The sequence below is a fragment of the Anser brachyrhynchus genome (genome assembly GCF_964034855.1).
Source record: "Anser brachyrhynchus genome assembly, chromosome: 4".
Taxonomy (NCBI): Eukaryota; Metazoa; Chordata; class Aves; order Anseriformes; family Anatidae; genus Anser; species Anser brachyrhynchus.
The window spans coordinates 47,341,725-47,366,185 of record NC_137698.1 but is presented as its reverse complement, the minus strand read 5'-3'; the positions used below and the strand labels follow the sequence as shown (position 1 = coordinate 47,366,185).

The following is a 24,461-nucleotide window of genomic DNA, read 5'->3' as shown; positions in this document are numbered from 1 at the left end:
ATTTCATCTTTATTGGATATCAAATTCCTCAAAGCTGAGACACGAACGGGAAGAAATTCAGACCAATTTTTTCTTTGTTTTTTTCCTGGGGGTGGGAAGGTTTGGTCAAGCTAATTATCCTCCGCTTTGGTGCACCCATCATTAAAAGGAAAGTGGGTACAATATACCATACTGTAGATCTTCGTATTTGTGACAACAACAAGCAAATCCTGGAATCTTCCACTGATTTCTGTTTCCCATGGGCTGTTTGCTGTATTGTGCAGATTGTTTGCACAATACAAAAGTGGGCTTCACATAGCATAGCATATAAAAAAGTTCCTGTTTCTATACTTTTTGTCTTGTATATGAAAACATCTAAGGGAAGAATTTAACAGCTTTAAATATAATGTATTTTTATTTTAATAATGTAATTTTTTATTTTTGAAAACCAGACATACCCAAATCCTCTGAACTCACTACTTTTGTGAAAACAGTAGCAGCATATCAGCTGTCTTTACTTACTTTGCCTGTTGACAACTGTAGTCCTGAAAATGTTCTCTCGTTACTTTAAAGCTCCTTCATACAGGTGTACTGTCAACATGGCTAGTCAATTTGCCTCTGCTTCTCACTATGCACACAATTTGTTTTCCTTCCTTAATATACACTGCTCTTAAAAGGCGTAATTTTTCAGCTGTGCTGGTAAGCTGGAGGGAATAAAGATCATAGCATTACTGTGACAAGTGAAAAAGGCTCTTTTCCTTTCTTCAGTCATGCTATTGCTAGTTATATTACCATTAATAATATATAATGCCATTAAATAAGCTAGATGGTGACCGTTCCAGGGTTGGGACAGCAGAACACTGTGGGGTATATGGTGGTTTCACACTGGTAGGTAGCTCAGCACCACCACGCTGCTTTCTCGCTCCCCCTCCTCAGGCAGACAGGGAGAAAATACAGTGAAAATAAAGCTCAAGGGCTGAGATAAGGACAGTGAGATCAATACAGCTACTATTTTGAAGAGTGAAACCTTGGAGAGTCACAGGTCTCTGAACTTATTTTTACCCTTGCAATGCAGAACGCTTCTAGCAGTTTTTCCATCATCAAAAAATGCCCACAGAGCATAAAACTAAGATTTCCTTTCAGAACAGTTGGCTGTTTATAGTATCACTAAAACACTAAGTTACTTAGAACTCAGTATCCTGCCTTCCCCATCAAACGTGGCTGGTTTAAGCAGAGCAGGTTCCATTGTTGTCAGCTCATTGCTACAGCATCCAAGTACCAACCCACCATAAAAATGTGATGCAGGTCTCAACACCCACGTATGCTGAAAAACAGGGAGGGAAGGGAAAATAACTCTTCCTTTCACCACAGTGTGGAAGCTCTCTAGAACGGAACCCACAGTTCTGCAGCTTTTCTCAAATGGATACTGAAGAACAGGCACCAGGAGGGCCCTTTTGTTGCCAATCACGTAAGAAGCGTAGCAACCACAGTGTTAGGGAAGGATGCCCTGTTAGGCCAGGGAAATCAGTAAAAGGACACAAAAATACCCAGATCCACTGATCAGTGTATTTTAAGTGTATTTTTATTTACAGAGTAGAGATGCCTAATAAGTTATAAGGTTAGACATCTGATAATTCAACTTTTTTTTTTGTAAAAGTATATAAATATATACATGAAACTCTATCAAGTAAACATTATTAACTGTGATACTTACAGTAAACATTCACTACTATCCTTACGCTAAAAGGCATCTCTTAAAGCTTAAATACTGATTTCAGGACACCCTCTATAAAATAGTTCTAACTGTACTAAAAGGACAAAAAAGTCTGTGCCATAAACAAGCTTTTAAAAGAGACTAGTAAAATATCTTCGTAATAAAGTTGACCAGGCCAAAAATACTGCTTTATCCCACCCCCCGAAGAAACAAATACCCCAGAGCAGTTGCAGAACTGCAGGAGGTATTATAAGATTATTTTTTTCTTCATTTTTTTTTAATTAAAATATTTTTATTTCAGTACTTTATCACATATTAAGGATGCTGCAAAAAAATGCAGCTTTTATTAAATATTATTTACTGTTATACAAGTATCTCACAGATGTGTCCATGGGCGTAAGACACTAGTGGTATTGCATGAGCTATCCCTTTTCCATATACTATATACCTTATCTGGAGTGATGAAGAGACTATTTAGAAAAAACATTTGACAGCAACTGAAGAAAATGACTGGAATAATATTAGCAGAACAAATAAAACAGGTGAGAGTCTTTAGATCTCCTTGCTTCCTTGTTTTAAAAGCACTTCCATTCATTATTTTATTTCCCTCTCTGTTCTTCCTGTTGGAGATGGTTCAGGACATATAGGACAACTTGATAGCAGAAAATGTACTGATCCTGCAAGGGAAAGGAAATCAGAGTACACATGAAAAACGCTTGCACCACCTAAGCAATTCACTCTCACCTGCCACAGCACTTGATTTCAATACTATTTCTATAGTAAAATAAGCCAAAAAAATAGACAATTGAGAAATATACAACCTCAACTTCAAACAAGGATAGGTACTTGCCTGCCACTAAAGGTATAGTTCTACACAGGGCATTTATCATCCTTTCGCTTCATTTTTGATGTGAAATAGAATAGACTAAACACTTCACAGAAGCAGAAATGAAGACAGCAAGTGACCTTTAAAGATCTTTGATCACTCCAACTAACAGAGAACTCAGATTACTATCTGAGATTAACTAATAGAGAACTCAGATTACAGGGCATCTTATCATCTTAAAATCTTAGGTTTTATAGGCCAATACAGGTTTGAGAGCTAATCTTCATTTTGTGGGAGAGCTTGGGGTGATAGTTCTTTCTGGTTTATTTTTTAACTGCAGTTAGACAAGTCCTTCATGTTCAAAAAGTGGTGCAAATCCAAAGTAAGGTTAAACAGCTCCAGATCCAGATTACTCCTAAGATACTCAAATTTATTTCTAGCTAAACACCTCCGCCTAAAAGGTGGTTTCAAGATGTCTCCAGCAGTTTCAGCGATTCACGGCAGCTATATAGTTAGGCTTTCTCTTCAGCATGCAATGCAATTCTTTTTGACAAAAAAGCTCATCTGATTTCTACTCTAACATATGCTTTAGAAGAAGAAAACTCTAACTCCAGCTCTATTATTTTTTTAACCACAAACTGAAAGAGCACAGAGCATCTGATTTAATTCCCCCAACACAAACATTGCATTAGAGGACATGAAGACAACCACTGCATGCCTTACAAAAAGCTTCCTGGCACATCAGAGTTCGAATTCCAGCATCTTTCCTGTAGCCGGAAAGCTGAACCTGGAGAAGCCAGACTCACCTCTGTCTGAACCATCCCATGCCTCTGCAGACGCATCGTGCGCACCAGGTCTGAGATGTCAAACTACAAAAACAAACAGCAAGTGAAATGTTGAAAGACATACTGCATGTAAGAAAATGAGCATCACACAAAAGAATCCAACTAGCTACATGAAACATTTCGTAGTGAAACGATTTACAATTCAGTGTATCCTGCACATATTTGGCAGATTACCAGCATGAGCTATCTTGGAGCGATAAGGATGTGGCCCTCCTACACCATATACCTTTCTCTTTTTTCTTCCGCTGTACGCCTCTATTGGCTCTCTTGCTTACGCATACCAGGAACCAAGTATACAGAAAACAGAGCCCCTCATCCCAACCTAACACAACGCTTTTAATTTCTACAGGTCTATACGAGTTCTAGACATTTAGTGGGTGCTTGGAAACCCTGCTGATGACATCATAGCTCACCTCTACAAAATTCACAAAAACATTTGCTACACCGGTCCAGCGAAGGATACAAACATTAAGGAGGCTAGCACCCTCCTGTGGATCATCCTAGAGAGCAGGGTGCTGTCTCAGAATAAGGTGTTTGCACTGTGTGTTTTTGATGGTTTTTTTGTTACTTGTTTTAAACACGGAAGTTACACTGTCACTAAGATTGGGATTCAGTTGCATAAACATATACTCTGCTTGCCTTTAGCAGCTCTGCAACTGTGCATCAATCTCTGGCTCATCAAGCGTCACATCTGTCATCTCTACTGTCATTTACCGTAAGAGTTTCTCAGATCTGTCAGTACATCCAGCCAGTACGGCAAGCATTTTAACTCTTTTCCTTCACTTGCCTGAGCTCTTGTGGCAATAAACTCTTATTCCCAAGCCACACTCTGAAAATCTGCTCAGTAGATCTCCTTGTAGCACAACCTAGAATATGTTAGGCGGCACCTCATATAGCGTTACTGAGCTCTCAACAACCAGGACACTTAAAGAAATTCCCTGATCTAATCCAAGAACCAGATGTTAGATCTCTCCCTGCACCCTTCTGCATCCCCATCATCATTAAAGAAATATTTGCACAGCTGCTGCTGTTTTACATCCTCATTTATGTTACACTAAGATGTGGACTACATGCTGACCTCAAAAGCATGGCATTTTCTCGAAACCACTGATCAACTCCCATTGAGCAGCTCCTGCAAGTCAAAAGCACAGCTTACCCATCCTGTCAGGTACTTACATCGAGATCTCTGCTGATTAATCCCAGAACTACATCTATACATATGAGGGTCCCTGACCGGCCAATGCCCGCACTGCAGTGAGTTACGATGGGTCCTGATTTGTAGACATGCCGCATGTAGGAGATAAAAGTTAGCAGGTCATCTGGTTGAGAAGGGGTGTCATGGTCAGGCCAGGCAATGAAGTTCAGATGGGAAATGTGTCGTACTTCACCAGTCTGAGGTTTAAGAACAACAGGAACAACAAAATGTTACACACAGAATGAAGAAAAAGACAGGTAAGTTCTCAAAAGAAGCAGTTTCTGAAGAGACGGATTTGCCCCATGGAAGTGGTCTCTAATCCAGTGAAACAAGAGAAGCCACGAGCTAAACTCCTAGCTGATAATTAAACTGTATAAGGTTCAATGTGCAGGCTGAGTTAATTAAAAACAGGAATGAACCAGACAGACTGAATAATGAGTGTTACACCCTGATATATCTTTCTGTTTACATGATCAAAGGCACATAAAGAGCCACACTAGCATCATAAAATCACCTCCTGGCCCATCAGGCCTTCTCTTGTAAAAAGTCACTAAGTGGCACAACTTGCAAGGCAGAAGAGTTGCTCAGTAACATTCATTGGCCAGAGAGAAGCTCCATGTTACATCTCCACATGGACATTGCAATTGAAAGCAGGCAAGCCACAAATACGAGAACTAAAACATCAGCACCCAGGAAGAAGTTCTCAGCATGCCAAATGAGATGCACTTACCTGAATCTCTTCTAGCTCCAGCACTCTAATGATAAAGCCTTTCAGCTGCTGGAATCTTACTAGAGCAAGCCGTAGTCTGTCAGTTATCATGGTAGTTTTATTGAGTGCATCTGGCCAGTAACGCTGGCATTTTATCTTTTCTCCTTCAACCTCCTGAGTCATCATGGCAATCACAGTACATTTTTGTTCCCAAACCATTTGCCAGAAATCAGCTACAGTAGTAGGGAGAGGTCCTTGACATGCAATGTAAATGAACTCTTCGTTCCCCACTGGCATGCGAATGAAGCTGGCATTGATGTATCCACCTTCAGTCCCAAGAGGTACTCTAGTGGTATCATCTGCAATCCCAACGCAACAGAAATACTTTAATGCTATGCATGCACATTAACAGACCTTCACACAGTAGAGATGCTGAGCCTTGCACACTCACATGGTGCTTATCTTCAAAGATGTTTCCAAATTTTATTAAAAAGAAAACCCAAAACAACAGAAAACAATATAATACTTGCTTTAAGATACAAGTCAGTACTTCTTGAGAAAAGAAGATAGCTAGGGGAGAAACTTAACCAACAGACAGGCAGGGTATGTGACTAAAACTGCATCACCTTTGAAACTGAATTGGAGTATTTTTCACTCAGAGGTAGCCTCTGTCAGTTCTCACTACTCCTCAACTCATCTCCCAGCTAACAAACCAACTTTTATTGTAGGAAACTTACTGGCAATTGCATATACGTTTGTTATTCCCAAATGTACATGGGTAAAACTGAAAAAAGTTCTCTGGCTCCATAAATATATCTCATTTAATAAGTGGAACCTTCTCAAATAGCTGCCAAACCCACGGACATCCATTCCTACCTACCACATGAATTTGTTGCTTACCAATACTAAACTGCTTTATAAATATTCAATTTAAACTTGTAGAAAATGACATTAACTTTTCCCTACTCAGCAGTAGAACTGGGACTGGGAATCAAACCATCTCAACTTGTGATCCAATTCATGTGACCATACAGATGGAGACAAAATATCAACACAGTGTCAGATTAGTTAGGACTTACAAGGAAGTATGTTTTTGTATCTGTTCTTCTTCCTGTTCTCTTTTGCTTGTCCAATCAAACACTGATCCAACGGTTTTAACTCTTGAAGATTCTGCAAGGAAGAAATAACTTATACATTACAATGCAATGAATGATGACAAGTGGTAAAGCAGTCTCTCAGAGACACGAAACAAAGAAAATAGTCCTACTGTGGATATGCACAAAAATCAGGTCACAGAAAGGAAGCCAATGTCAGATACCTAAAAAAATACACCACCATGAAACAAACCAATGGAAAAAAACCCTGTGATCTAGTGAATACTTCAGCTCCTTCTCCTAAAGGAGAGTTTAACAATGTTGAGACATGGAAAGGACCGTTTTCTGATTCTGCAGCTAGATTTTGTAGCATTTATTTACCTTATCCATGCCTGTATATTCATTTAGGATAGAGAAATGAAATAAGAATTTACCAAAAATTTACTAAAAATAAGAATGACGTAAACACATTTTTGAATTGAACTGGCAGCTCCACCTCATCTCATCTCTCAGCAGCTGGCGGGGGGAAGGGAGAGATGTTTGGTGAAGGAAGTCTTTTCATCCTTTTAAAGAGCTGCAAATCAAAGCGCTGTGGTCTTTAAGGCGGTGATGAATCAACCATTCTATTTCTAACTGTTTCATCCTCTTAAAAAGCAAAGTTTTAGAAAAAAGGACCTAAGGACCTAAAAGGACAAACAGTTACTCACTTCAATCTCTTTAGAAGGGACTCCCTGTTCCAGCAATCCACGCAACATCCTGATGACCGACTTCAATTTGGCTCCTGAGTACTTGCCTCCAGGGAGCACATTCACAGTAGGGAGGGAAGAGATCTCTTCATTTGTCACCAAAGGGAAATCTAGCAGAAGAATAAGGCTGATTTAAATGCCTGTATAAACAGCTAAAATTAAGGCAACATAAAATGCAGTGCGGTGCTAGATTTCTTTGTTACTGTTATATATGGTTTTCCTGCCATGCAGGGGTGACTCATACATTATTATTATCTTTTACAAAAAAGGCATGACCAATAAAGCATCTTTGAGTGAAACAGTCTTTTCAATGCTATTTGCTACCTCTGTAGATAGTTCCTCAGTTTGACAGGCAAAACCAAACTAACAAACAGCAAGAAGCAAAATTGGCTTTCATTAATCCAGGTACCAAATGGAATGTTTTCCTGAACTTACAATAACTAAACTAAAATAAACTCCATATATACTTTAAATGTAGGTTCTTAAAAACAATAATCTACTAAATTCATAAATATAAACATGGATGAGTTCAGAAGTCTCCAGTTAAATAAAAATCACATCCTGTGAATTCATCTGTAGCGCTTTTAAGTCAAGATGGCTTTTAAATGTTAATTGTAAGATGCATTAAAAACACTGTTTTCTCCAATAAAGCCTGCTTCCTGTAAGACCTTCAGCGCTCCTCTGAAACACAAAAAAATTCATAAACCAGAAGTCTCTGCTATTGCAATTAAGTGTCTTTTTATCTACTAGCTTAGGCAAAAGGTTTACATGGATTATTCTTTACTTCTTTTAATGAATACAGATACTACAGACAAAATGTTACTGTGTATGAATTTCAGGAGCTGACATTTCTAATCCTATCTCAAAAGGAAAAGACTAGCTTCTGCCAAATGCATCAGACTTCGCAGTACTTCACCCTGCCAAATTGAGCAACAGTGGAAAACTGAGACTCAATATAGGGGGAAAATATTGCACAATTTGAACATGCAGGTACTACTTCAAGCACACAAGATACTGATTTGATCATGGTTAAACCACACAAACCATCAAATGTTGCTACAGTTTTTGTCAGATAGATACTATGGGAGAGAACTGGTTTCAACTCTACTACAACTAGAGGCCAAATCTTGACAATACTTGTTCTGATCAGCTCTCACACAGATACTACAGCTGTAAAGATCCTTTCCAGTGGGTGGTGGAGCTGTTATATTTCCCATTATACCTATCACTACACCCTCAAAACACATCCTAGACATTTTACTATTCAGTTCTGACATATTGTCTCCTTAATGTGATCCTCAGTTTTCAGTTGATTATTTGCTGAAGTTCTTGCCTTTATTTACACGTTCCTGGTTGATTGATTCAATTGGCAATTCATCGCTTCCCCACGTGATTTCATCTTCATCTGCTTGACTCAAGGGAGGTTGTGGAGGCGACCTACAGAAGACAAGGAACATAAGAAACAACACCCAGAGATAACACATTTGCAATCTAATGAAACATTACCAGGAGGTAATTTATAGCTACGAGTTCTTCTGGACCAGATCCATATAAGTGATCTCAAAAAAAAAAAAAAAAAAACCAACCCACTTTTTTTCCAATCACCTTCAATCACCACTGGGGACTTAAAAAAAGATGACAGCGGGGAAAGAACTCGGACAACATTACTCTAGTAATAATAATCACTGCAATTACATTTCAAAGGCAAAGCAGGCAAATAACGTCCAATAGAATATTTGGACCATTCACATAATTCAACACGTATGTACTAGGGTACCTATTTTAAACTGCAAGTTTTCTACCTTTGTTGAGAATGGCAATAAAGATATCAAGTATCTACACAACATAACGGCACTGTTTAAGCCAAGATTCAACTCAAACTTTCCAGAGGCTTTATCAAAACAGAAGCACATACATCTTGACTGAAGCACTATTTAGACTAAGGACAAATATTAGCACAGAGAAACCACTGTGTGAATTTCCAAGATTCAAGGTGTCTCGAAGCAAAAGCTGGAAACATGGCCAGGCGCATCCTTAGTTTTCCACGTAAGAAGAGGAAGCCCCAAACACCCAAGTGGAAACAGACTGCACACATGTCCTAATTACATGTTAAAATCATATATCAAAGGAATAAATACAGCCAGGGCACAGTAAACCACAGAAAGGTGACTAATGTTCAGGTGAATTATAACCTTTTCAATAACAAGAACAGGCAGACAGCAATTCAACAAGACATTACATAAATAATTATCCGTATCCCTCTTCCCCCTGCACACACACGTATGCTATATTTTCATTGTAAACGCTCTCTTCAGAGCTTCATATCTCACGGGTTTACTTTCAAGCAACACTAGAAATCTTACCTTTCTGGCACAGCTTTTTCTTCACAATGGTCTTCACAACCATTTAAGTGCGTTGGCTAGTGGAAGAGAAAAACACACACATCAAGATCATAGTCATAATGCTCATCCACTCTAAATTATCAAAGATGTGAGCAGTTATACAGAGTTTTTCTGAAGGGGACTAAGTTCAGAGCATCAAATAATGTAAGAGTTTACTATTTTAGCTCACTAATGCAAAATAACAGAGAAGAACACTGAGCACTTGGAAGAAGGCTGCACTGTAACAAGGCCAACAGCTATCTTAAAATTATTCCTGACTCATGGCAGCAGTAAAGCCATCCACATTTTTTCCAGGTGACTTTTTTGTTTGTAATCCTTAAAAACCTCTTATGAGGCAAGTCTGACAGTGAACACTTAGGCATCCTGAAAAGCCACCGCTGCCATAAAGAACAGAACAGGGCTTTACCTCTAAATTCTAGGTACTCCTATCTATGTCTTCCTCAAAAGACAAAGATGACTCAGCAAAGAAGAGGGCATTTAAATTCTCCTTTGGAGAAAGAACAACTCTCCAAAACGATTTATGCTTATTAGGCCATCCTGGAAGTTTCCACTGCCATAGTCAATTAATTTTACTTTTGGATCTCCTAGAGAACGTGACAGAGAGCCAGATTGCCATTTTGTCTCTCAGCTTTCCCTGACTGGACAGAGAAATCCACAACAGCTAGGATATGGCAGATACAAAGGAGTTCTGATAATTTGAAGTGTGAAACCATACTAGGGCATCTAGTGACTGATATAGAACAGGACATGTAATAATGTAGGGTAAATCACACGTAGAAGGTATTCAAGTTAATGAAAGAATTCTAGCAAAAAGTAAGGAGAAAAGAGGCCTCAAATTTATATGTTGCACAGATAAATCTACACAATATTCATTGTGACTACTTCCCTTATTTGAGCAGGAATCAAGGCAACTTTTGAGATGAAATGACTGAAGTAACACTAATGAGGTATTTTATCACAAACAACAACAACACATGGAACAAAACAAAAACTGGTTTTATATGAGAATAAGTTTACGCTAATTCTATGCTTTGTTCTCTTGCATAATTATTTTATTAAAGAGTAATCATACACTATTTCAAAAATAACTTTTTATACACCATTTAAAGCTACTATTGATAAAGATAATTTCATTTAAAATGCACGTTAAGGTTATTTCCACAAGGCCTATGCAAATAAGTAAAACAATAAATTAAAACAGACTGACACAACAAAATCTGCAGACATGTCTGCCATCTTATTGCCATCTCACCTCTGAAAAATCTTCAGGTAAAGATGACCCATCACAGTCAGTATCTTCAGACTTATCTTCTGTCAGCTTCCCATTCATTTCTACTGTAGCAGGAAAATCAGAATGCAGAAGACACAGCATGAACACAATGAAAGTTATCCTGAAACTACCTTCTCAGACATGTATTCCTGTGTAGTGCCAAACATGTGTAACAGGATTCACAGGTGCCAGAATAATCAAGAAACAACTTTTAAGTCCCTTTACTACCAGCGTGCTGGAGAATCAGACCTACAGCTTCCTCCTTCTTAACTAGAAGAGTTGTGATTAAAAGCAAGGTTGTTTGCACAGCTAACAGAATGTATGTTCCACAGTGTAACAGACGGGCAGGCCAGTGCTAGGAAATCATCAGATTCCCATGTCAACAGTGTTTCTGCAATTCAATTACATTTAGACCTGCAACGGTTATAAACAAGGCTTCTACTCTCTCCTTGTATTACCAAGTCCTAATCAAAAGTTCTGGATAAAAACTGGCTGCTATAGCAGTTCTCTGCTGCCCTGTCTTAAATGTACAATATATGTTCATTTGCAAAGAGCGGATCGCAGCTAAAAGAAATTGCAAGTAGTGGAGCTCAAAAAATGATATTCCTCAGGTAAGGTCCTGGCACAGCCAGAACCTTAGTATTCCCTGATTTCTAATATAATGACAGGTGACTATAAGCCAACGAACTTAAAGAGCAGCAAAAAAGCTGAAGTAGTTACAATTTTGGAAGGTTTATCTTCAATTCTGAAAGGAAACTCTATACAAGTTAGCAAGCATCTTGCTTGAGCAGTGGGGAGCATCCATAGCATGACACCACAAAGAACAACAAATCATACTGCACACAAAGTTTCAGTTAGTAACAACTGCAGCTGAGGAGACAAAAAAAAAAGAAAATAAAGCTGCACAAACAGAAGCAGCTACTGAAAAGATGCACGGTTTTCCTAAGAGACAAAGCATGTTGGAACAAACTGTTTGGTTTTGAGAGATCTCAATACATATCCAAATTTTGCAATCTGCGATCAAGGCAACATTGGAATGCCAAAAGTGTGATTGCAGCTAAAGAACTAGGTACCTAGGCACTAATTCCACTCATGAAACAATTTGAGAACAGAACAGGATTCTTTCTCCCAGATTACTGAATGCAATGATTCAGATTTATAAACCTAGAACTTGACATACTAACTGCATCTGAAGTTCACTGGAAACAGCAACCATTTGTAGTCTACTTTGGAAACTTTCACTTCAGAAAACAATTCAATGTCACCTGTCACACTTGCTGCGGCTTACTCAGCACCTATTTCACAAGGCATGTTGTTTCTAGTCATCTGTTTTTTCAGTGGCTCACAGTACCTGACAGATGATCTTCTGATGTGGCCTTCTTGATGTGTAGAAGGTTCTGGGCATCTGATGTAGCGTTACTACGATTTAAGAGGTTCTGGGCTTCCTCATCTACAACATCCAACAGGTATTGGACAACTTCATTGTGATCGTCTTCATCATAATATTCATCATCTGGAACCTCTGTTTCTGAGAAACACATAGCATAAAATGTCAATTTTTCCCAAAATGGGTTGGGGGCGGACGAGGAGGAGAAAGACAGGGGCGGACAGCAAGGCATTATTCCTAGCTGCTATCATGGCTTTCCCTCATTTCCCTCTGATGCAAAATCTAATTTTCATATATCTACTTCCAACATGAACTAATTCCTCAAGAGCACACCACGGGGCTTGAAGATGATCTTTTAATGTTGACTGCCAACCTAGCTTTCACTAATTTCAGTCTATTCAAACTCTATTACCTTGATTCTCTTTCACCCGCAAACAAATGGTCCCTTATCTCATCTTTTCTTACCTGATTTGTCACTGTGTTTAGAAAAATCCGCTATCTGAGTGGCAAAGCCAAGGGAGGAGACATCTCCAGACCCTGTGAGATTCATCAGTCCTTTTGTGTGGTGGGTGTTATTTTCTGTGTTTGCATGAGATGGTCCTAGGATGCCATTGCCATTGACCTAATAAAGTGAAGAACACTACAAATTAACTCTTAAAGAGTTTGGCATCTTTTTAAGCAGTTTAGCAAGTAAAAAGCACACAGCTCCACTTAGCAAAAAGCACAAAGAAACTAGTCATATCCTATTTCATCTCAGACAGCTGGGTGATGGGTGGGCAGAATTCTACTTGCCCATTTGGCAGCATTAAAGTTTGTTTGAAGTTTCAAATGACATTAGCAAAGGAAAAGAAATAAAGTAATTAAGAAAAAAACACACAGAGATGAAGAATTAACTACTACAAGAAAACACACAATAACATTTCACATTATATATCCTCAATAAAATGTGCTGGCTTCAATTCTTTTGGTGCCACATTACACCTTTTCCTCAGAAAAAAAAACAAAGGCGAAAAGGAGAAAGCAATCTGGTGATGTAACATGCAAGTATCTGCAGGAACTGGGAAGAGAATAGATAATAGCCTTGCATCCTCTCATAAGATCACTTGTCTTTCTATAAGGCAATCCTAAAGAAAGAGAAGATGAATTCCCAAAACTAGCATATTTATTATCATCACTGCTTTTTCATAACAAATGGCAACAGGGGATTTGCATAATTAAACAGTGCATTAAGTCAAACTAACTTCTTCTTTAAAAAAAGAAAAGGAACAAAACTCTAACTTGTGTAAACTATATTCTTTTCTCTAGTTAATGAAAATGCGCACCATAGAGGAAATGTTTACCTTGGGCCCATAAGCATCGGTTGTCTTTTCTGTTTTATCACAGGGATCACCATGAGAACAGCCTAAACAAAATGGGGAAGAAAATCAACAACTTAAGAACATTATTTTTACCATAATTAAATTAGTCCCCATCAGTTATTATTATAAAATAAACAAGATGTTTTGTATTATATTGTGAAATGAGTAACATGTCTGCCAGTCTGATTAATGGACATTGCCAAGCTTACATCTGACAAACTAAAACTTCAAAAAGCCATAATAAAATAAAGTTCAATGGAAGGGGAAGCTTGACTCCTCATAAAAATAACCAACTTTAAAAAAAGACAAATGTTAATAAATAGAGTAACAACTTAACGTGTAAAGGCAACACTGGCATCTTAGGGAAACAGGATATGATTTCCTTTCCCTTCAGATGTATAGATTACAACCCTGCAAACATCTGGTAATTTGTTGCTTGTTTATTTTTCAATAAACATCATCTGACATATTGGTCCTTGTTGTAAGGTACCTTCCCTTCTTGGTCAAGAAAAGAGTGATACCATGATACATAAGACCATTGCTTATGTCAGACATCATATTACTGGTATAATAAATAAGACAAAGAGGAACCACTTGATGCTGTGTATGTAGCTTCTAGTGGAGTTCTGGATTTCCTTACACATGCTTTTACAAGCTGAGAAGCGTTTAGATGAAATTACCAAAAGGTAAGAATTGCTTGTTGTGAACCTATGCATGACAAGTCATCTAAGAGAAGGGAGTTTAAGGTGGTATCTTTGAAGATTCAGTTAAAAGGCATCTTCCTAATCAATATCTTGACTAACTCTTTTGAAACAGAATGTTTAGCATAGTTGTCGAGTATGTGAACAACAATGAAATGGAACAGTTCAATAATTTTACAAGGTGAGATCAATATTCAAAACTATCTTGATACATTAAAGGCAAGTGTGAAAAACAAGACCTTGATGAATCACAACAAATGCCAAGCACCACACTTTAATGGAAGAAACAAATGCTTAAGACAGTGACAGCATAAACACTGGTTCAGCAGGGAAGCAAATGTAGGTGGTAAAACATCCTGAATTTAAGTGAGTGAACAAGGTACTATTTAGCCAAACGAAGTTCATCTCATCTCACTCAGGAAGCATTAACAGGAATGCTGTCTACAGAAAACTACAACCAATTATTTCTGTCTGCTTGACCTGTCTGTGAGCCTCACTCAATGTCGTGTGTGACTGGAGACACCATGTTTGAGGAGGAAAACAGCCCAATGTAAACAAACTGGAGGGGAATGATAAGATCAGTTTGGGCTTGTTTGGTCTGCAAAACGATTAACAGGTGACCTGAAGCCCTTGCAAATGTAACAAAATGATATTTTTATGCCTGGTCAGAAGATACGGGACACAAGTAGAATAATTATTTTTATTATAATTATTTTTACAAGTATATCATAAAGATCAGTTGAACTTACTCCTTTGGCTTGTTTTTAGAGAAAATTTCTAAATTTCAGTAGAAACAGAAACACAGAGAGACTATTGCTGAATCTCTTTTAGAGCAGCTTTTAAAGCAAAGAGCCAGCAGACACCTGCTGGAGCTGATCTCAGTACACGGAGTTGCAGTGCAGCAATTGCACTTGGATAGCATTTTAAGATGCATACAAGTTCCTTCATGTTCATGGACACATGCATTTCACCTGCAATAGGTAACCAAGCAAATCTTACCATTAGATTTTTTTGACCATGAATTTGAGCTGTCGGGGATTTTGGATTTTGGAAGCACTGGATGACCATCTCTATGAAAATAAATGTTTACAGAAATGTGTATTAACATATATAAATCAATAAAAGCATAATTATTGCATATACATACATCAATATCTGATGACCAGTAAAACTGCTAGTTGTTCTGTCTATTACAAGAGCTCTGGAACTTTAAAATATTCCATAATAGAGATAAAAGCACTGGTAGTTTGGTTAGTTCCTACTTCGGGAAGGAACCAAGACTTGGTTAGAGATGGAGTTTCATTCTGGATTCCCACAAAAAGATTTGACCTCAAAACTCTTCCCCTTCTCTGACAGAACAGAGGAGAAAGGTGGGGAGGGAGCAAAGAACAGCAAGCATGGCTGGAAGATTTCAAAAATGAGGTAAATGTCACTAGGCTTTCTGTCCCAAGCAAAAACTAAAACTCACAATAATCTGGAGAGTTTGTTAGACTGCTGTATTCCATAAAAGAAGCAGCAGGGATTAGTGAAAATGCAATGGCAGACTAAGATCTGTGCCAGAGGGTTTTGACATTCAAGGCTGTGCCAGAGCATCCATGCGATGACAGAACTATTTAAGCACTGAACATCAGTTTATCTCCTTTTTATGCTTACAGAATGCTCAGTAGCAGTTTGATTTAAACAACAACAAAAAGGGAATAATTGCATTAAAACAAACTGTGTTATATTTTGAAAACGATACTTTGAACACTTATGTTTCATGGATGGACACTGCCGTGTGTTCCCTAGAAACACAAAACACAACAAGTACCAAGTACCCTTCTCCCCTGAAGCACAAAAATTGGGAATATACATCCCCTTTTTGTGGCATCAGTCTTCAGTAACATGACAGCTGGTACCACTCCGGTGAATCAGCTATCATAGCATGAACACGTTTTACCCAAATACTCATATAATCATTTGTGTTTTTTTTTTTTTTTTTTTTGAGTAAAACGAAAGGGAAGCATTTGCTTCCAACATACAACATACCTGGTCGCTTTGAGCACCACTTTAGGAAGGGATGTTTCCAATGACCTTTTGGCTTCTTTCAGAGACATTCCCTGTGTGCTTACTCCATTAATGTAATGGATAATATCTAGCTCATGGAGACTCTCTTCCCTGGCAGCAACTGATCTGGGGAGAATGTCACTAATATACACAACTTGGTAAAGGCTGTCATGACCTCCTGATAACACCAGACCTGTGTAGGTAAAGAAAAAAAAAAATCAAGTTCTTGCTTTGTAACTGAAGAAAAAAAATCACAGTAGAGAAAAAAGCAGTATAATTCTCTGTTACCTAGCTCCTCCTTATGACATGTTAGTGTAATATCAGGCAGTAAATGAGGCAATACTGGCATCTTGGGTAACTCCAAAACGCGTCCTAGCACTAATCTGACAGTTTTGGGGGCAGCACGGAGAAAATTTACTGCATCTGTATGACTCATGTTAGTGACATCAATGTCATTAACCTGCGAAGAAAAAAAAAGAAGAAGCATCTCCCAGTTAGGTTCCAAATAAAACAGACAGTGTTAGAATAAACAATCACTACTGTTCCTGTTGTTGATGCTTGACATTAAAGGACAAAACTATGGATGCTTTATTGACAACACTTGTGGTTACTCATACTTATTTCCTACTTTTATTTCTTTTGTCTAACTGCTATCTAATTATGCCTCACAAAATGTATACACCTTTGTTCCTTAAGCACATTTACTTTAGCACACAATGGAGTTCACATTTATTTTAGGGTCAAAGTTGTCCTTTTCATGCAATCACTCTATCTGGAAATGGTAATTCTCTCACTTTTATTAGTCGGTCTCCAGGTCGTAGTCTCCCATCGCTTTTGGCAGGATCCTGAACAATGTCATGAATGTAGCAGCCAACGTTATCGTTACCTTTGGTCACTGTGAAGCCCAGACTACCCTTTTCAGACTTGGTCATGGTGACTTGGAGCTCTACTTCCTAGGGAAAGAAAGTAGCACTTTACAACGCATACAAACAGAAGCAAACACTTCACTGAATTTAAGAGCGTCAGAAATATAAAATGGATTTACCTATCGGTTTAAATGGAACACAAGCCTGAATAAGTACTGAGATGTCTGTCTTAGCAGGCTCAGCTTAGCTGCATCAAGCAATTACCTCTAATTTGGACCTCTTTTTCATGAAGCTAACCTTGTGCCAAAGGCCCATTATCTAAACAGAGTTGTCAAGGTACATGTCAAAACTGACACCTTAATTTACCCTCAACTAGCTGCCAAGCAATAAAAAGACTCTGTATTTTCCAAGAAAGACAATACAGCAGCAGCTATTCAACTAAAGTAGGCAAATATATTTTCTTACGATGGGATACAACACTAGCTTTTCTTAGAACTGAACACAGGCATATGTTTTGTCTTTTTTAATTTGCATGATTTTTCGTTTGCAAGATGCATATCTACTTCACTTGCACATAAACTCACACAGCACCATGAAGATTTGAGGAAAAACTTCTCCAAATGGAGTATAGGCTAGAACAGCTCTGTAACTTGGAAGACTCTCATGATTAAAAAATATCGAGCCTCGCTTTTCATTTTCTTTTCTATCTGTGAATTGATTATGGGAGGCTATGGAAGCACAAGTCCCTTCTGATACACAACACAAATGTTTCTCAGGTGGCAGTAAGCTATCTCAGAAGAATCTTAAAAATAAGCTGCATTTTGTGGCAGAGCAGAAAATTTGGGGGATTCAGAGATACTAAAGCAGCAAAGAACAGGGTCTACTCAGTTCCCTTTTGCCCTGATTTATCCCATTCTCTCCAAACAACCACAAAGCAAGGTAACTGCCATATAAGGTTAATCTAAGAACACTGCCTAGAGCTCAATAAATGCTTAATGCCAAGCGTTCTAAGGCTGAGATGACACATGAAATACACACACATACATGCATACAGGGAGGCTTCCACACTCAGAGGGAAACATAAAAAACCTTGTAAAACCCAGGCAGAAAGCATCTGCCAACGCTTGTATGAACAGCCACAGCTCAGTGGTTACAAATGGCAGATGTCCATGTGCCATTTATAAGACACAACTCCAGTTTACTGCAAGTATAACTTACAACTATCCCCTTTGTAAATTAACATTCGTAACTTTCATACTGTCACTCCCAATACCACAGCTATAAAAACTTCCAGTTGGCCACAGCAACAAGTATGCTTATATTACTGAAAGGCAGAAAAAGGACATTACTGGCTCATATTCTTCAGCATTTTTTTCCAACTGGCTGAGTAACGATGCCATTCCTCCCAGGTGTGGAGTCAGCTCAGATGTAGGAGTAGCAAAACAGTTGTTCATTAAAACGGATGTGGTAACATCAGGAACAGTTCTACAGGTTGGGATCAGTGGCAAATCCAATGGCACAGTGCTAAAGATAAACAAGAAAATCAAGGATCAGTTTACACAATGTACCTATCACCAATAAATGAATATACAAACCACTACAGTATTCCATGTATTTCCATGAGTAGGTCCAAAAAACTATTTTTGTAAACACTTTCTGCAGCACTACAAGGGTCATTATGAACAACGTACCTGTCGTCCTCTAGCTCCGACTTGCTAGAAGTTTCATGAACAGAATACAAGATGGTGCGAACAGCCTCTTCCTGCCCGCTGCGTGCCTCGTACTGGCTGTGTGCCTGTGTCACAGCTTCACCGGATGTTTGGTATAGGGCAGAACTCCAGCCAGAGCCCACCTGTGCTGCTGAGTCCATCACCTCCTCATCACCACTTCTGCTGCTGTCACTGTAGCTATCTCTCCTCGAGGGAGATTTTAGTCTTTTCTTGCTCGGATCAATGGTTTCATTTTCATCTGAGCTGTCACCCTGTTCTCCAGTCGACGGACCAGAAACTTCTCTGCTGACATCTGGAAATACTTGGTGGGGCGAATGGATGGGAGTCTGCAGAAAGCAAGGAGATTTAATGCATCAAACTCCAATTTTGCAGAGAGAAGAAAGTTGCAAAGACTGCATTAAATTACCAGAAGCAGTCAGTGACCCCTTCCATTTAGAAGTAGCCTCAATTCAGTGAACATACTATGGTGCAGTTTTACCAAGTTCAATGCAGCTTTGCCAAGATGAATTATGCAGAACTTGGAAACATATATTGCTAAACAACTGCAACATCATCTATGGAAAACAAATACACTCTGCGCTTTTGCTTCTGAGAGCCTGCTGACAGGTGCTTCTGAGCTATGAGGAGCATAATATACTGCTGATGGTTAAAGTGCAACATAAGTCAAACTGATTTCACACAGCAGGGAATCAGAAAAAGTTTTAAACAAAAAGCTAAACAATAGTCTACAAAAGCCATCAGAATTTACACCAAACGGAAACTGTTTAGCCAAGTTAACGACTATGGTGAGGATAAAAGACAGTTTGGCCAACCATCACATAATCCCAAGAACGAAAAAAAAAGTTTATAAGCTTCACATATGCTTTTATGGCCAAATTCTTGCATTCATGACCATGTCCATCTGTGCTAGTGTTATATACAAAAATTTTCACTTGATCATTTACTTATTTTAATATATGTGCTCCTTTATTAAAGGTATTCCTTACTAGAAATGGATTATAGGATTAGTTGTTTGTATTATTATGCCCACTTGTTCATCTCATTTTCTTACTCTAATCTTTGCTTTGCTTACATTTTTATTTGTACATTTAGGTTTCTGCCATCAGACTTGAATGGATTTAACAGTGTGAACATGAAATTAAGTAACTTAAATAGAATTTTTGCCTTTCCTTTTATACTTTTTTCCCTGTATTATGGAAAGCCTACATTTCAAACTCCTCTATATATTCTCTTTTACTGAAATATTTGTTTTTTCAATTTTTCTAAGTATCCTTCTGTTGAACAGAATGTTCTTCTGTTCTTTTGATTTACTTACTGGAGTGCTTTGTAACATGTTCTTTGGAACATCTCTCAAGTCCAGCAAGTAAATATAACAATCTTTTCCCCAGTTTTACATGTGCCAGAAGCAGACAAATAGAACATACTTTTCAAACCTATCATCTACTAATCAACCCCCTCCCCCCAAAAGTTTAAGCCAATCTCAAATGTTTTAGACTACATAACAATATTAATAAACAAACCACAAATACATTATGGAAGGCTTGTATTCTTTTAGAATCTGTGAAATCCTTGGTACACGGATAAAGGAATTTACCAGAGGAACAAAATTTCTGTGAGTGCCGTTCACCCATCTTTCCACCCCCATTTTGCATTTATTTAACTAATCCACCAGACCAAACAAATAAACCTTCAAACAGTAATTAAAAGAAAAATATTCTATGCCATAGACCTTACCAACAAAGAAGGATCGATGTCTGGTAGTATACCAGGTGGTGGCCGACAAAGGAGAAGAGAAACTTCTGGAGATGTTCCCCTCAGAGCAGAGATGACTTCCTATGGCCAGAGTTGGATTCAGTATTAGACACAGACACCAAGACTTCCAAGGCTACCACACCACTAAGACAGACGGTAGAAAGCACATACCTGCTGGGATAAACCCTTCAGTGATGCCCCGTTCACTTTGAGAATGACGTCCCCAATTTCTATCTGCCCACTTTCTGCAGCAGGCTGCCCAGGAAAGAGCTTTTTCACCCTCACAATGGTTGAGCCCAGCTGCTCTGGGGTAAGATTATCCTCACGGCAGAAGCTGAACCCAAGGCCTGAGCTATTCTTCAACAGCTTCACCTCAAATGTGTTCTCTGCAAGAGAAAGAGTTACACGTGATTTTCTACACCATGCTGGTCATTAAAAAAAAACAACAGCATGTGCTCTGACTCCAGATGTGACATTGCACACTCTCCCCCCTCACACAGTTCTCCTTCACCTTCCAAGTTGCTGAAAGCCAGGGCGTCTCCAAAGCAGTCCATTCAGGAGGCTGTTACAGCCGAGTGGTGTAACCGTTCTGGCCACTGATCAAACATTTTTGAGAGAAGTAAGGGTAGATCCTGACAGACAAGATAAACCCCACATGGGAAGACAAAAAGCCACCTGAAGTGGCTTTGCCATCTGAGTAGGCTTCCCTCCCTTTTCACACATCCCCAGCAGGAGCTGAAGAGTGCCAGCCTCTCGTCAGCCAGAAAATTCTCACCTTTCCAGTCTCTCTTCTGGCCTCACCCAGCTCTTGATGTCTACTCTCATCTAGACAGGAACAGCAGGACCTACAGGAGCTCTCATTTACACCTGAGTATCTCGACCTCCACTTGGTATGCTTTTCTTAGCAGTACCAGAGTTAGCAGCACCCCTTTTACCCCAATCTTGCTACCAACCTGGGCTGCAAGGCTGGCAAAATTGGGAAACAACCAGGAGCAGTGAGAGAGGAAACAGTTAATAGCCACTGAGTTATGTTAACAAGATGAGAAAGGAAACCTTCACAACAAATGCAACAGCACAAAAAGTAAGAAACTCCATTATGTGCTGGTGCTTGGTAGAGACTCCTACCAGCTTTGTCTCCTGTCTGCCTTTCTATTTCACAGAAGATAAGAGAAAACAACTAATAAAGCTAAAGGATGCTTTGAGCCTTCAGATAATTTTCCTACAAGACCCGACCTGCAGTGACAAAGCTGTAGTCTTTGGCATTTGTAGCTTTTATCGCTGGCTTCTCCTGAGGCTCACATTGCCCCACCTGATTTGGAGGCGTGCACTGTGGCGTTACCGGAGCATGAACCTTTGCTGCTGAAAGTTGCCCTTTTTCCAACAGCAGATGCACCACCTAAAGGGATGAAACAATCTCTAGTTAAGTTGCAACAGTCACAGAGATGACACACAGTTTATGGTTCTTTCTAACTTCTCAGGATCTTAAGTTTTACAGCAGCAAGTTTTATGGACACCTCCCTCCCTCACATGTCCTCAGTTCGCTCCTTATTTTAAAGGCTGTGAGCGACAAGTTCCATAATAAACTAATGGGCTTGCAAATTATTTGTCAAGGCAGAATCAGAAAAGGTTTTCTTCCAATAAGGCTCTGAAGGGGTTAAGCGTCAAAGATGGTGTGATTTTCACATGGGTACAGGGAAGAGTTAAAAGCATTTTATAAAGTGTGCACAGACAATAATCCTTCATAGTTCTGGATGTGTGCAGTCACTGGCTATTTTCAGGTATGCATGTACTTCCACAGATCAAGCAGCAGCCATGAACAGCACTACGAGGAGACACTGCTGGCAGACTCTAGTGCCTTCCAAAAAGATAACACTCAAATAAAGCTACTCACACAACATGCAAACACAGCTGCACACATGGAGGCCCTTATGTTCCCAGTGGATCAGATTCAGGACCTTACTGTAGCATGCCAGAGCTGTTTTCCAACCCACATGCCCCAGCTTCCTTCCTACGAAACTCAGGGTCAAGCAGAAGCCAATGGCTTGCAGATCTCTCACCCACACACAGCACCAGAACTGGCTTGGATGGACAGAGAGACTTGGGACCCAGGAAGCAACAGTCTGAGAAATCACACCTGAAACAACCAGCACACTGCGGAGAATTCCTGTCTGTAGTTTCCTCTATTTTTATTCCCTCATGAACAGCCGGTTTACTACAGACAGAAGGAATGAACAACCACCACTTACCTGCCCAGTGTTTCTCAGTGTTTCCACAGCTTGTTTATGGGTAGCGCCTTCCAAACTAATCCCATTGACAGAAAGCACACGGTCACCTACAAATAAATGATGAGTCCTTTGAGAAAAATTAATCAGAACATCTGTAAAACATACGTGACATACAGAAACCTTCACGTCTCAGCTAACAAAGGCAGTTACTGAAGTAAATCCTCTCTCCCCTCCGTTCTCTGAACAAAGAAGAGAACTCTGCAACTCAACTAATCTGGGATAACAGCGTGTCAAAGCCAGCATTAACTGTGAGAATGCTATCTGCCACAAACCTCAAAATCTTTATTAAAAAATATTTTAGTCTATAAGGGCAATTCTCTCTTTAGTAAAGAATGAAACCTGGCTTAGAAACACGAAAAATCATAGCAATTACATTGATTTTCTCTGTCAAGTTACCCTTAACAACAAGCAAGAGGGCCACAAATAAAACAAAGCCCTCTCCATGGCTGGCACAGAGAAATATTCTGCATTACCACAGGCTGCATTAGGGAAACAGAAATCATGCAGCGTATTTCATATTTTTCCTTTCCACCATCCCTGCACTTTTCTGTTGGTTCTGCAATTGTCTTAACATTTTATCTTTCCCTGCAGAATTACCTGTCAAATCATTTGAGACAGTATATAAAATTACAACTGCAAATGCAGTAGCTCAGGGAAACTGCTCTTCTTCTCAGTGCCTCCTCTAATCGTACTTTCATCCAACATATTTCCTAGCTTCTAGGCCACAGCGTACCCCTCAAGTCCACCACAGACAGTTATCTGTCATTTTGCACATTAAGAGTCTGACTGAACCAAGTGAAATATTACCTTTTTCTATCCTGCCATCTGCTTCAGCTGCTCCCTTAGGAATAATCGCTTTCACATAAATGCCACCGTGCCGTATGCTAGTATTTACACCACCCTAAAAGGAGAGCAAAACCAGGATTTGTCAGCCTTTTTTCAGTCAGAGCACTGTGTAGTTAAATGCTATGTCACACAAGGATAGCTGCACTCAGGAAGCACTCTGGCTACTGCCATGTATAAGGAACAGCCAAACCATCAAAAGCAAACTGTTTCACAAAGCATGTTCCCACAGTCATGCAATTTGTTACAAGTGAAGCTGGGGTGGGAAGACTGTAAAAACACAATGCTTCACAGTGTAGATGCACTCAGGGCAAACAGGCGTCTTTCAGCAAAAAGACGTCTGCTCTGCAGTTGAAGGCTTGCATGCACACAGACGCTCCGAGATGTTTGAGAGCACAGCACGCATCAACAGCCAAAGCAGAAGATGCATACCATGCACTGTCCTACTCCGATTCACCCTCTCTGATGTAACACCAAACTAAGGAGTGCTGCCTTCTCTCACATCATAGAAGTCTGAAGGTTTAAGCTCAAAACACCTGCCCAAGCTCAAACGGCACTGCTTTTTGAGGGCCTTAGTGATTCTGGCTCACAGACAGCTAATGCTGCACCACCAGAGCTTCTCCACAGACTCGGAGGGCAGAGGGAGCCCAGCAATGAGTATATTGGAATATTAAGCTACCCAAAAAGCATTTTTTAAGACACAACAAAAACAG

General features: G+C 39.3%; 2 protein-coding genes across 9 annotated transcripts in view; both read right to left on the bottom strand.

The window, feature by feature from the left end:
* Positions 1 to 1,376, bottom strand: part of AFF1 (ALF transcription elongation factor 1) — a 105,465-nt gene extending 104,089 nt beyond the window's left edge. For both annotated transcript variants that reach the window (XM_080591682.1, XM_080591683.1), the window contains exon 1: positions 502 to 1,376. The gene's annotated coding sequence lies outside the window, so the exon portion shown is untranslated. The remainder of the gene's footprint in view (positions 1 to 501) is intronic.
* Positions 1,377 to 1,523: 147 nt separating this feature from the next.
* Positions 1,524 to 24,461, bottom strand: part of PTPN13 (protein tyrosine phosphatase non-receptor type 13) — a 114,634-nt gene continuing 91,696 nt past the window's right edge. For 6 of the 7 annotated variants that reach the window (XM_080591676.1, XM_080591678.1, XM_080591675.1 and 3 more), the window contains 23 exons: positions 23,713 to 23,806; positions 22,867 to 22,952; positions 21,854 to 22,016; positions 20,792 to 21,006; positions 20,603 to 20,701; positions 18,830 to 19,194; positions 18,488 to 18,662; positions 17,067 to 17,225; positions 16,561 to 16,732; positions 16,255 to 16,465; positions 15,226 to 15,296; positions 13,508 to 13,569; positions 12,633 to 12,789; positions 12,132 to 12,308; positions 10,763 to 10,845; positions 9,472 to 9,527; positions 8,442 to 8,545; positions 7,070 to 7,218; positions 6,348 to 6,438; positions 5,290 to 5,627; positions 4,541 to 4,756; positions 3,326 to 3,388; positions 1,524 to 2,370 (listed from right to left, as the gene is read on the bottom strand). In XM_080591676.1, coding sequence (XP_080447802.1) covers positions 2,293 to 2,370; positions 3,326 to 3,388; positions 4,541 to 4,756; positions 5,290 to 5,627; positions 6,348 to 6,438; positions 7,070 to 7,218; positions 8,442 to 8,545; positions 9,472 to 9,527; positions 10,763 to 10,845; positions 12,132 to 12,308; positions 12,633 to 12,789; positions 13,508 to 13,569; positions 15,226 to 15,296; positions 16,255 to 16,465; positions 16,561 to 16,732; positions 17,067 to 17,225; positions 18,488 to 18,662; positions 18,830 to 19,194; positions 20,603 to 20,701; positions 20,792 to 21,006; positions 21,854 to 22,016; positions 22,867 to 22,952; positions 23,713 to 23,806 — 3,384 coding nt within the window. In that variant the 3' untranslated portion in view covers positions 1,524 to 2,292. The remainder of the gene's footprint in view (positions 2,371 to 3,325; positions 3,389 to 4,540; positions 4,757 to 5,289; positions 5,628 to 6,347; positions 6,439 to 7,069; positions 7,219 to 8,441; positions 8,546 to 9,471; positions 9,528 to 10,762; positions 10,846 to 12,131; positions 12,309 to 12,632; positions 12,790 to 13,507; positions 13,570 to 15,225; positions 15,297 to 16,254; positions 16,466 to 16,560; positions 16,733 to 17,066; positions 17,226 to 18,487; positions 18,663 to 18,829; positions 19,195 to 20,602; positions 20,702 to 20,791; positions 21,007 to 21,853; positions 22,017 to 22,866; positions 22,953 to 23,712; positions 23,807 to 24,461) is intronic. The other variant, XM_080591673.1, reaches the window with a different exon arrangement.